We start from the raw sequence: 12,500 nt of genomic DNA, 5'->3' as shown, positions 1-12,500 counted from the left end.
GAGAGAAGGCGCTGATGGGTTCCACAATGCTATAAAAAAAAGAAGAAGAAAAAAAAACAACAGCCCAACTTTCCCTAACTTGTTTAATATGGGATGATTTATTTGAGTTGGAACTGACCTCCTCTTGTCTTGCTGTCCTAGAGTTGGGGTATTTGACAGTAATGAAGAGTGATAGATGGTTCTTGCTCAGCTAAGCAGCTGATGCATTAATTATAAATTGCAGGATGGCTAATATAAAGTTTGTTCCCGGCTAGAGGTGTTGGGGGCTCGGAGGCAATCATTTTATTGAGGTGGTGGAGACGGGCTTGCACGGGGCTGGGCGCTCAAGGAGGGCAGCACAATGGATTTTACTGCATACAGGGGCGGCCATTTTGTTGCAGTTGATACTTTATGCTATATTTATTCTCCAGTGGAATAACCCCCGCTTGGACCCTCCACCTCCAACTGTGCGTGTGTCTCTTGTCGGTTTCCCTTTCTGCAGAATCCCTGGAAATCGCCGATAACAGCAGCGGGGGCTCCAGGCGCCTGCGGACGGCGTACACCAACACCCAGCTCTTAGAGCTCGAAAAAGAATTTCATTTCAACAAGTATCTGTGTAGACCTCGGAGGGTGGAGATCGCAGCCCTGCTGGATTTGACGGAGAGACAAGTGAAAGTCTGGTTCCAGAACCGGAGAATGAAACACAAGAGGCAGACCCAGTGCAAAGAGAACCAGAACGGCGAAGGGAAGTACAAGAGCCTGGAGGACCCCGAGAAGGCCGAGGACGACGAGGAGAAATCGCTTTTTGAGCAGGCGCTCAGCGTCTCAGGGGCCCTTCTGGAGAGGGAAGGCTACACTTTTCAGCAAAACGCCCTGTCCCAGCAGCAGGCGCCCAACGTGCACAATGGCGAGTCCCAAAGTTTCCCAGTTTCGCCTTTAACCAGCAATGAGAAAAATCTGAAACATTTTCAGCACCAGTCACCCACTGTTCAGAACTGCTTGTCAACAATGGGCCAGAACTGTGCAGCTGGCCTGAACAATGACAGCCCAGAGGCCCTGGAGGTCCCCTCTTTACAAGACTTCAGCGTTTTCTCCACAGATTCCTGCCTCCAGCTTTCAGATGCCGTATCGCCCAGCTTACCAGGCTCCCTCGACAGTCCCGTAGACATCTCAGCTGACAGCTTTGACTTTTTTACAGACACACTCACTACAATTGACTTACAGCATCTGAATTACTAAATACATTAAAAAAAAAAAAGCAAAACAAAAATCCCTTTGGGGGGTCGCCTTCTCTTTTCCCGGGAGTTGATTTTTTTAAAAATTTCCTTTCATTTCCCTCTCGCCTCCCTCTTTTCTCACCATCCCCCCCCCCCCAGACCGGTCAGGGATTTCTGTTTAGTCACTCTCCTGACCCAGTTCCAGAGCCATCTTTGCAGGTTATAATGAAGTTAGAGTTGTTTTGGATTGACCCCAAATCCCCTCTAGGTGATCCCTTGAAAGCAATATATGAGGCCTGTAAGAAAGGGACCATATCATTGTATGGCCCCTTTCTTTTTATTTTTGTATTACATTAGGACGCGTTGTCTTAAGTATTTTTGGTAGAATAAATTCTCCTTTGCTACGAGTAACTTTGGTATCCCTCCTCCCCCACCGAGACTCCTAGCGGTTCCCTTCCCTCCTCTTAGTCTAACTTGGTAAATAAAATTCTGCTCACAATCTCTCTTCTTTTATTTCCATTGGACTATATTTATTAGGGGGGAGCATTCGGCTTCTCGGTGAAGCCGAGGGGCCAGCACAAGGAAAGGGCCACGCTGGGGAGAGCCCCCCTTCGAAAGCGGACTCTACTAGGTACAAGCCATAGACGTGACCCCAGAAAAGAAAGGGAAATGGGGAGCCTCTCTGTCAGGGAAAAAGTTGCAGTTTGGGAGAGTGGAGACTTGAAAAGTGCCTCGAAAACCAAATCCGCCCCCATTTTACGCGGGGAATGTGGAGTCCCTTCCACAAGGGAACAAGAAAAAGCCAACTCCGCGGGTCTCTAGGTCCATAGCTCAATTCCAAACAATTCGTTTATTTCTACACCTTTGTTTCAAACATCTACATTCCAATGACGACAGCAACGAGAGTCCCGTCCAACCCAGCCAGAGGAGCTGCGGAGAGGTCCCGGGCAAACAGACCTAAAAAATAGAGAGAGAAAAACACAACAAAATCTGGTTACAGGCTGGCCCGTCCACTTCCGAGGGCTTCTTCGTCCGCCTGGGCCGCTGCCGTCCTTCCGGGAATTATGGATTTCGGGGTAGGATCGAGAAAATCGATCTTTTCCTTCTTAAACCTGTTTACATGGCAGAGAAGGGATCCTTAAAGCTTGGAAGCGAGCTTAGCCGATTGAAATCTAAAATGGAGTGCGGCTCCGCACGCCATCTTCTAAGAGAACGAAGATTCCCCAGGCAGAGCGAGAAAAAAGCAAGTCTCTCTCTAAAATGCACTTTAAATGAACGTCAATAAAAGATGATGGAGGCCTGTGCTACCGGGTTGTGCTGCTTTGTTTTTTTTTTTCCTCTTATTTTCTTCCCCTTTTTTTCTTCTCCCTTTCTCTGAACAATGTTATTTACCGTGAGAAAACACAAGAGTGCAAGCAACATGTGTGAGTGGGCTGATCTGATTTACTAACCGAACGCTTGAGCGGTAAGGCTTGGCCAGTTCTAATGAAATCTGGGCTCTGTGAGTGTGTGAATGTGGGTTCCCCCACCCCCACCCCTCCTCCTGGGGGGGGCCTCCTCTACACCTCCTGAAGAACTCTGGAAGCGGCGACTGGGGGAGAAGGGGCACAATTCACTTTGCCTCGGGAGCCCCTAGGAGAGAGGCTGAACTGAGAGTTGGGCTGGGCTGGGCTGGGCTGGGCAGGGCTGGGCTGGGCTGGGTTGTGTGGGCCGGAGCTGGGAAAAGGGCTGGATAAGATTCTTCCTAGTGCTCATAAATCAACCGCTTTCTATGAATGAGAATGTCATCAAAGAGATCAATCGCAGGAACACATGCACAAATACAAGTCCTCTTACGTATTTGCCCGAGCTGGGGATCCCCGTCGGAAAGCATTAAGTTAGGAGGCGTTTAAGCTATAAGTCATTTTTATTGCTCTTTTAAAACAACAGCTTGGCTAAGCTGCCGATGCCACGAAAAGCTCAGAGCCTGGGCCTACCCCGCCCCCCCCCACTCCCCTTTCCTTTCTAGGAGAAGGGCCTTTGGGCGGAGGGAAGAAGAGCGTTAAACCTAGCCACCTCTTTTTAGTTTACTGACCATCTCTCTCCCGCTCCCCTTTCCGTTTGGATAAGCGTGGGGCTCTCTGATCGCTGGGGGCTCTCAGCAGCTACCCCCAGGCCCCAAACGGCACTGGAAAACTGGCTCGCCAATTTCGAGCCCAGTTTCCAAGGAGGGGGGGTAGAGGGGAGAGAAGGTTTTGCCATTTGAGTCTCCTGGTCGCCTTGTGCTTCTGAGGCCAGTCTTTTGTGAGATGGCGGGGGAGAAAGCTCAAGAAAGGCGAAAGACGCTTAAGGAAGTGGAGGCGATGGTCTGGACTACACGGAGCCTGTGGAAGCCCTCCCAGGCAGCCGAGAGGCTAAGCGGGATGGAGAGACATCAATGGGTACAGTACCTCGGTTTCTGTTGCCTGCTTTGCCAGTGTGAGTGTGTGTCTGGGGGCATTTACACACACACCGGGGAAATCCCTCGCTGTGGCTTCTGCTTAGTGGGAAAGAGGAAGGAGAGAGAGAAAAGAAGAGAGAAGGGGGGAGAGGGAAAGAGGAGAGGAAAGAGAAAGCTGGAAAGGGAGAAGAGAGAGAGAGAGATGAGAAAAAGAAGAGCCTAGGAAGGAGGAAGTGGAAGAAAGAGAGGGAGAGGGAAACAGAGTTGGAAGGGGGAGGGAGGATGGGAAGGAGAGAGAGGAGATAGAAAGAGAGAAGAGGAAAAGAGTGTCTGAAGAGGGAGGACTAAGAAAGGGAGAGAGAAGAAAAGAAAAGGAGAGAGGGAGGGAGGAAATAGAGGAAAGAGGGAAAGTGTGAGAGGGAGGGTGGGAGGAAATAGAGGAAAGAGGGAAAGTGTGAGAGGGAGGGTGGGAAATCAGGAAGGCAAAGGAAAGAGGGAGAAAGAAAGAGAGAGAGAGGAGGGGGATGGGAGGGGGGGGGAATGGGAGAGAGCAGACAAGATGGAGAGGCAATAGAACCCATTGGCTCATTCCCTATTATGTTTCATTGTGATTGAGCAGGCCACAGACTGCTAGGCAATGGGTGGGAGGCTAACAAAAGAGAAGAGCTTCTTAAAACAAAGATGTAGACTTGAAGAAAAGAGGGGAACACTAAGCAGAAGCAGGGTTCCTGGAAAGGAAAATACTTCCCTGGGTCCTTATCTGCGCCTCCCCACCCCCACCCCAAGCCCTACCCCAACAGGCTCAGAGAAGGTGCCTCAGATCTGGATACTGGCCTGGGAAGAGGGGAAAGGCACTATGCTTCTTCTCTGCCTGGTGACATGGTGGTGATCCTGATGGAAAGGCTCCCTTGGAGCCTGCTTCAGTCTCTCCTCATGGGTATGGGGCAAAGGGCAAAGGAAAAAAATGGAAACTGAAGGGGAAAAGTAGTGGGGAGGGAGGAATCCCTTCTACCTGCTGGGAGAGGGAGTAGAAGTGGAGAAGGGTGGCCTCTGGGTGCTCTTTGGAGGTGGCCCAGGCTGGAGGCTCCTCTCAGGTTTGCTTCTGTCCCTTTGAGGTGAAGGCTACTGGGGAGAGGGCTCAGTGTGGAGGCAGAAGGGAACTCACTGCCTATATGTGATAACACAAAACAGAAGGGATGTCAAATGGGCCCACTAAAAACTGAGTTCTTAAAACTGGAAGGGTGGCAAGAAAAGGACAGGGCCAAGAAGCCGGACAGAACCAGCCTGTGGATAGACCTGTGGTCCTGTGACTCTAAGCCTCCCCCCCCCCCTCAACTCCCCTGCTGAGCTTTGCATCCCCACAGAACAGCGAGATTCTTGCCCCCTGGCACTCTCTGCCTCCCTGTCTGTCCCCAACTCTTTCTAGTCTGGTCTCTCTCCCTCCTCGGCCTTTTTTCTGCCCGCCCTGGTGCGGACAAGGAGCCAGGTGCCCCGCAGAAATGAAAGAGCCCGTTAGTAGCTGTGGGAGAACGAAGGTGACTGAAAACAGGACCCCCAGCCTGGGAAAAGATTCCTCCTAGAAGCAACGGGACTCTCCAGGGAAAACTAGCCATGCAGGGGACGCTGGAGGGGGGGGGGGAAGGGAGGGGCTGTTGCAAGGAGGGGGAAGCTCCCTTTCCATCATCAACCATCTGTCGCCCCTCCCACTTAGCAGCCCCCACCCCCAACTCCAGACACACCGGATGGTGGCCTTAGGAGTGCCGTGGTTAGATTGGGGTGGGGGGGCGTGGGAGAATCGTGAGGAGGTTTCCTAGCCCCCCAGAAATGGAGGAAGCAGATCATCCTTAATGCTAACCCCCTTCCCCGCCCCCACCTCTTTTACGCCTAGGCACTCGGTTGGGGGTCGTGGTTGGACAGAGGCCTCGGATGTCCTGGCCCGCGTGTGGTGGCCCTCCAGCTCTGGGGGGAGCCTACCAGATGGACAGCAGATCCTGGACCAGCCCCAGAGCTGAGCATGTTCGCCAGCTTTCGCCCCTTTTCCCCTTCTCCCTGCCCCCCCATCCCTCTGTAGAGCTCCTCGAGGGTCACCTCGGGCTCCCCAGGCAGAGTCGATTACAGGGAAGAAGGAGAAGGAGGAGGGGGGCGAGGGGGATTGTTGCTGCCACGGAGGCCTTTCCCGGCAGGCTAGGGTCCCCCAGCTCCCCCGCCCCTGGGCGTCAGATTACAACAACGTCTCATTGCCATGCTAATAGCTAGGGGATTGGGGCAGATTGGGGAGGGGGAAGCTCCTTGGCTTTGGAGATCTTCAGTGGAGATGAGAAGTCCTCCTCCCCCTCCTCTTCCTCCTCCTCCTCTTCCCTTTCCCCTCCACCTCCTCTTTTTCGTCCCTCCGCTCCTAACCTCCTCCCTCCCATCCAGGCCTGGAGACCTCCTCGCCAAACTGTCCCCTCCTCCCAGTCTCTGTCCCCGAAGGGACCTGTGGTCATGACAATAACCAGAGCGCGGGCCAGCTAGGGACAGTGCCGCACACACTCACCCGGATGCTGGGGCTTGGGTGCGGGGCGGTCTGCCTCTTCTTGCTCCTTTGCTCACTCCCGTACGGGGGAGGGGGGAGGAGAGTTGAAGGGGGGGGGAGTCCTCCACTCACCTGCAATCGGTCGGGCCGCTCAGTGCAGACTGAAGCCCCGAGCCCCCTGCAATCCTGACCAGAGCCAGGACGCTCCCCGCGGAGCCCCCGCCCCTCTCACTCCTCCTCTGCTCCCGGGGCCGGGAGGAGATAGCTACCCCACTCCCTTCATTCCTCGGGCAGCTCCCTGGATAGGGCCGAGCGGGAGCCTCCGGCGGCGGCGGCAGCTACAGCGGCGGCTCCTCTCGGGCTCCGGGTCCTCCCGGGCACAGCCCCAGCCCCACTGCCGGGCTCCCGCCGTTGCCGCTGCCTTCGCCGCTGCCGTTGCCGCTGCCGCTGCCGCTGCTGGGGGGGCGACTGCGCGTCACCTTGATGGAGGAGCGCCCGGGATTTAAATGCCACTGAAACGGTGATCCATCACTAGCAGGAACAGGCAAACTTTCGCAGGGGGCTCCGCCATTGGCTGCCTCGGTCACGTGCGCCCCGTCCCTCTCTCCCCCTCCCCCGCCCCCTGCACACTGTACATTCATATCATTTTTCTCTTTGGCCCCATGGAGGAAGTGAGAAAGTTGGCACGGTCACCCAGGGCTCGGCAGGACCCGGTCACTGTGTGACAGGCAGATGGACAATGCGAGAATGAGCGCCTCCTTCCTGGAGCACCCCGTCCTCAACGCAGGAGACTCGGGGACCTGCTCCGCCCGAGCCTACCACCCCGACCATGGGATTACAACTTTCCAGTCGTGCGCGGTCAGTGCCAACAGCTGCGGGGGAGACGATCGCTTCCTGGTGGGCAGGGGGGTCCAGATGAGTCCCCCCCACCACCCTCACGCCCATCACCACTACCCCCAGCCGGCCGCCTACCAGCACCTCAACAACCTGGGTATGTCTTATTCCCACTCCAGCTGTGGCCCGGGGTTCGGATCGCAGAACTTCGGCGCAGGTTACAGCCCCTACTCATTAAATCAGGAAGCAGAAGTAAGCGGCGGGTACCCCTCGTGCGCTCCCGCTGTTTACTCTGGGACTCTCTCATCTTCCATGGTCCAGCATCACCACCACCACCACCAGGGTTATGCCGGGGGCACGGTGGGCTCGCCTCAATACATTCACCACTCATATGGACAAGAAGCGCAGAATCTGACCCTGGCAAACTATAATAACTCCTTGTCCCCTCTCCATGCCAGCCACCAAGAGACCTGTCGCTCTCCTTCAGCAGAGACGTCGCCTCCAGCACAGACCTTTGACTGGATGAAAGTCAAAAGGAATCCCCCCAAAACAGGTCAGTTCTCTATTTGCAGCACACCTGGCCGCTGGTGCCACCGCCTAGAGGGGCTGCTGGGGGTGGCGCGTGGGGCGGGTGTTGGCTTCCTTAGGACGTGGGGAGGCTTTGGGTGGGATGGAGAGCTCAGGTGTACTCAGGGCAAGGATGCCCAGGAAGTCATAGGCCCGAAGGACCAGGAGGTCACTCTCCCGATCCGGCTTCCTGAAAGTAGGAGCTGGGGGTGGTGCTGGTTCTGTTCATATCTCTGGTTTCTGCTCACACTCATGGCTGACTTCAAGTCAGTACTTTGTAGCTCCTCAGTCGCCCTCCTCAGAATTCCGTCTATGAGGATGAGCTCTCCTTTGCTCCTTTACCTGACTATGATTCCCAAGCTTGGCGCTTGGTGTAAATCGCTCACCCGAACTTCACGGAGAGAGAGAGAGAGAGAGAGAGAGAGAGAGAGAGACAGAGAGAGAGACAGAGAGAGAGAGACAGAGAGAGAGAGAGAGAGAGACAGAGAGACAGAGAGAGACAGAGAGACAGAGAGACAGAGAGACAGAGAGACAGAGACAGAGTCAGAGACAGAGAGACAGAGATACAGAGAGACAGAGTTACGCCCTAAAAAAAACCGCACCATAAAAATCGTTCTTCTTTTCTCTCCCTTCTTCCCCCTCCCCACTCCCGCCCTCCAGGGAAAGCTGGTGAATACGGGTACATTGGCCAACCGAACACAGTGCGCACCAACTTCACCACCAAGCAGCTTACTGAGCTGGAAAAGGAATTCCATTTCAACAAGTACCTGACGCGGGCCAGGAGGGTGGAGATCGCGGCCTCGCTGCAACTCAACGAGACCCAGGTGAAGATCTGGTTTCAGAACCGCCGCATGAAGCAAAAGAAGCGAGAGAAGGAGGGCCTGCTGCCCATCTCGCCCACCACCCCATCGCGGAGCGAGGAGAAGGCCGAGGAATCCTCAGACAAATCTACCTCCTCGCCCTGTGGGCCCTCTTCCCCAGCCTCCTCTACCTCAGACACTCTGACTACCTCCAACTGAGTTTGCCCCGGGCCTCTTTCTTCCTCCGCGCCAACCGGCACCCCATGCTACTCTAGTGCTGGACTGCTAACCCGAAGCACATTCTTAGCTTATCTTCCCCTTCGTTTACAGTGTCTCTCTTTTTGATGTTATCTTCAGGTCTTCTCCGGGCTAGGCCACTGTGTTTCCAGAGAATTCTGGCCAGAGATGGAGAGGCTGGGTGGGAGGAACCTCACTAATGGTGGGGTGCCACCGTCTGGTCTTCTGATGACCTCTGAAGTCCCCCTCCCACTTATGATTGATTCAGATACCCTTTGGAAAAGCCCCATTGCCCCCCACCCCTTCCCCACACTAGCAGAGGGGACCTATCTGCCATCTAAGTTCAAACGATTTTTCTCCCTCTCTTTCTCCTCCTCCTCCTCATCTCCCTGATCCTAAAGGCAGGCAAAAGAGAGCCGAAGACCTCAAGAAGAGGACGCACTAAGAAAGTGTTTACACAATTCACCCTTTTAATTTAATGCATTCAATTTCTTGTGTGAGAGAGTTTGCTGGTTGTAAATACTTTAAGAGATTTATCTTTATACAGATTTTCTAGAAATGATGTTTAGATTAGGAGATTAAAACAGGGTGGACACACTCCCAAAGCTGGGTGTAATTTTATACAGGACTAAAGGTGACAAAATAAAGAAATCCAAGTGGATTGGTGAAGCCCAATCAGATACCTCAGAGGGAAGCTGCCCTGTGTCTTGGGAGGAGATAAGCAGGCCTGGGCTGCACTGGGTTTTTGTTGTTGTTATTAAACCTCCCTGGGTGTGCAGTGTCTCTCCTCTCCATCCCTCCCACCTCTTCTGGCCTCCTCCTGCCCCACTTCAAAATTGTGTTGGATTGTTCTGAACCTTCGGGCATATTATTCCCCCCAACATCTTCTTTCCACCGTAATCTTCCCCTAGATTTGATGTATCTCCAAACCAATCGTAAATGTGATGAATGGCGAAATGAATGTAGATTTCATGTGATTTGTGAACAAGCTTTCTGCATGGTGCACAATGATTTGAGCCCCCAAAGATACTACACTGAGTTCTATCAGTTGTCCTTTGTGGTCCCACAATGTTTGAGTCTCTGTACAATCATGAAACGTTCTGAGATTCCAAGAGTGACGGAATCCAGAGCAGAATTTACGGGTCCTAAAATAGCTGTAATAAATATATTCACATTTCAGGTACGCTTGGGCTTCCTTGTGTTTTCTCCAATCTACTGCCATCCATTCCAGCCTCAGTGGACCATTTCAGGTGGGGAGGGGAAGGAAAAGAGATGTCCGCACTTTCAAAGAAGTTGTCCTTTATTGGATAAAGTCTATTTTTTCTCCATCCTGCAGCTAAACCCTAGCCTTCCTGGTTCATTTTTTCAGCCTCACGTTTGACACCTTTATTCTGCTTCTGGGTGGGTGTGGGCTTTATATACATACATACATATATATATATACATATATATGTATGTATGTACATATATGTGTATTTGAAGAGAAGGGTTGCTGGATTTTTTTAAAAGCTGAAATCACTGGGAAATATATGAACTGAATCTATTTTTGCAACAAATACAGGAACTTCCTGGGTCAAGTGCTAACCTTTTCACCTCCAACTGAATGTTGACATATATATAAACAGACCTCCCTTCAAAAGCACAAACTGTCTTCAGCCAGTCTTTCCTCACATCAGTGAACCAACAATCAAGGGACTCCCATTTAATTGCCTCCAATACCAAGCTGTCCTAGGATTGGAGTCCTCCCTCTCTCCCTCATTTCCCCTCATGCCCCTCGTCTCTTTGCTGATTACCAAGGATGACTTTCAATCCCTGCATCCCCACAAAGTAAGTGGGGGCTGTTTTTCTAGCAGAGTTTCTTCTCTGCTCTCCTCCTTCCATTCTTCTTAGCCGCTTCCATCTCCTCCTTCATCCTTCCCTCTCCTCCTTCTTAAACTCTCAGCTAAATCTCATTCTTGAAAAGTTATGCCAGAGCTGCAACACTGTACGGGGGGAGGGGGAGAGGGAGAGGGTCGCATTCCCGGGCACATGCTACAGTGAGCCAGAGGCCCCCGGAGAAGTTTCCCTTTTTCCTTCTGCATCCACTTTCAGGTAAACTTGTCAGAATTCCTCCAAGGTCTTACACGGCCCAGCTGCAGGGAAAAGGGCAACAGTTCAAAGCTGCAGGCTTTCCGCCTATCTCTTCTCCCCCAAATTTTCCCTCCTCGCCACCCCCACCCCCCATCCCCCTTTTAGCGGAACATTCCAGCCTGTAGCTGCCAGAAGAGGGGAAAATCCTGGCATCCTCCAAAGAACAAATAAGTGTTTCTCCTAAGCAACAAATAAACAAACAGCCTGGGCTTCCTTCCCCAACAAAGGAATGCTTTACAAGGAGCGTCAGGGCTGCAAAGTTGCCTCTCGCAGGTTCGGTGGAGCATCTACGCGAGATTCTTCACTTCCTTGTCAAAGGAGACAAGTCTCGATCTGCAGGCGCGGCGGCCATATCAAGGGCACCAGGAGAGGGCTAAGGCTCCCTGCCTCAGCGCTGCAAACCGTCCCTAAAAAAGACTGCAGTGGATGCAGCCCAACTTCAAAGCGGAGCCAAATATTTCTTTCATTTTCCCGCCTGGGCTTAGACTCTATCTTTTGTTTATTAGTGTAAGGGCACAAAACAAAACAGATGGCCTCCTTCCAAATACTTTCATGTGCTAAAGGGGGCATTAGCATGCCACCGACCCTGATTTCAATATCTAAGAGCAGAGGGGTCCCAACCCGGGGGCCGGGCCAAGCAAGTGTCCAGGTACCGCTTTTTTAATGGAACTGGGAGGAGGAGGAGGAGGAGGATCAATGACAGCGAAATTGACCAAGTCCTTTCTCTGTGGTGGGATAAATCAGCTAACGAGCAATGCATTTAGGACACATTAATATACCTTTCAGCAACGAAAACATTTGTATCTTTTTAGCTGTCCCAATCGATTAAATCAAAATAGCTTAACATGACCTACTTCAAGGTCTCTCTCTCTTTGGGTCTCAGAGGAAAGCAGACAAGTCAGGGAAAAAATAAACGAGAAGCCCCGAAAGAGCTAAAATGGGGGAACCCCTCATATTTGTACAGATCCAAAAGCTACCATTCTTGAGAGGAGGTGGGGAGGGATTGGGGATCATCCTTCATGAAGCCCATGGTTCCCAGCGCCTGGGCCTCTCGGCCCCACAGTTCAGGGTATCCTCCAACCAGAACCCGGTTTCGGATTTTTCTGGAAGCCCCCGGAATATAGCACAGCCCACTCCCCTTTTCGAGTTTACTTTGGGAGCTTAGGCAGAGGCTGGGGGGGGGGTCCTCTGGGGCAATCAGATTCCAACCGATCAATATTTACTCAGTCTGAAAGGGTTGTTGAAAAGGCAGCATCAACAAACTGCTTAGCTGCTCACCCCAGTTTAATCTCAGGTTCACCGAAAGTTCAAACAGAAATTAATTCAGAGATGGGTCACTTTAGAAAGAGCCCTCCGCGGAAGGCAAACAATTCCAGTCCCATCCCTCCAGGGAAGGGGGCAACTTTCCTATTCTTCTTTGGCTAAACAGTGTTTACTAAAAACTTAAAACACTTTCCTCCCCCTCCCGGGGGTCTTTTTTTTTTTTTTTTTTTTGGTAGTTTCTCTGCTGGCCTCCTCCTCCTCCTCCTCCTCCTCCTCCTCCTCCTCTTCTGTTCTTGCTTCCCCACCGCCAATCCATTAGCCTTCCCTTGGCTTATACTAAATTGCATCGCAGAGTTTAAAAACGTTAAATTAGACTGACGGAACGGATCCTATTTCTTTTCCTTGCCACGAGCTATGCAACAGGGCTCTTTGGGCCAGTAAAGTACAGCTCCTAGGAGAAGTACAGGGCGAGGCTGGATAGAGAAGTCCAATTCCGCCGGAGCTTCTATCTAGACCTGGGTGCAGAGTCTGGGCGGGGG

At 52.3% G+C, this 12,500-nt stretch overlaps 2 protein-coding genes and 1 long non-coding RNA gene across 3 annotated transcripts in view; 2 read left to right on the top strand and 1 right to left on the bottom strand.

The window, feature by feature from the left end:
* HOXA2 (homeobox A2) overlaps window positions 1–2,503 on the top strand; it is a 3,567-nt gene extending 1,064 nt beyond the window's left edge. The window contains exon 2 of the mRNA XM_044677982.1: window positions 482–2,503. Coding sequence (XP_044533917.1) covers window positions 482–1,218 — 737 coding nt within the window. The 3' untranslated portion in view covers window positions 1,219–2,503. The remainder of the gene's footprint in view (window positions 1–481) is intronic.
* Window positions 2,014–6,579, bottom strand: LOC123249027. Its single transcript, XR_006506363.1, has 2 exons — window positions 6,263–6,579; window positions 2,014–2,153 (listed from the first exon to the last, which is right to left on the bottom strand). It is a non-coding gene; the product is annotated as an uncharacterized LOC123249027 (long non-coding RNA).
* A 283-nt stretch (window positions 6,580–6,862) lies between these two features.
* Window positions 6,863–8,550, top strand: HOXA1 (homeobox A1). Its single transcript, XM_044678828.1, has 2 exons — window positions 6,863–7,517; window positions 8,192–8,550. Exons 1-2 carry the CDS (start codon window positions 6,863–6,865, stop codon window positions 8,548–8,550), a joined length of 1,014 nt encoding a protein of 337 aa, XP_044534763.1.
* The last annotated feature ends 3,950 nt before the right edge of the window (window positions 8,551–12,500 follow it).

The sequence above is a fragment of the Gracilinanus agilis genome, chromosome 5, assembly GCF_016433145.1.
Source record: "Gracilinanus agilis isolate LMUSP501 chromosome 5, AgileGrace, whole genome shotgun sequence".
In the NCBI taxonomy this organism is placed as follows: Eukaryota; Metazoa; Chordata; class Mammalia; order Didelphimorphia; family Didelphidae; genus Gracilinanus; species Gracilinanus agilis.
The sequence above is the reverse complement of the archived record's forward strand: the minus strand, read 5'-3'. Positions and strand labels throughout refer to the sequence as shown.

Excerpts from the sequence above, each read along its gene's own strand:
- HOXA1 (XM_044678828.1), top strand. The coding sequence starts at position 6,863 with ATGGACAATGCGAGAATGAGCGCCTCCTTCCTGGAGCACCCCGTCCTC. Across the intron at positions 7,518-8,191 it reads AAGGAATCCCCCCAAAACAG|GGAAAGCTGGTGAATACGGG; the intron begins GTCAGTTCTCTA and ends CCCGCCCTCCAG.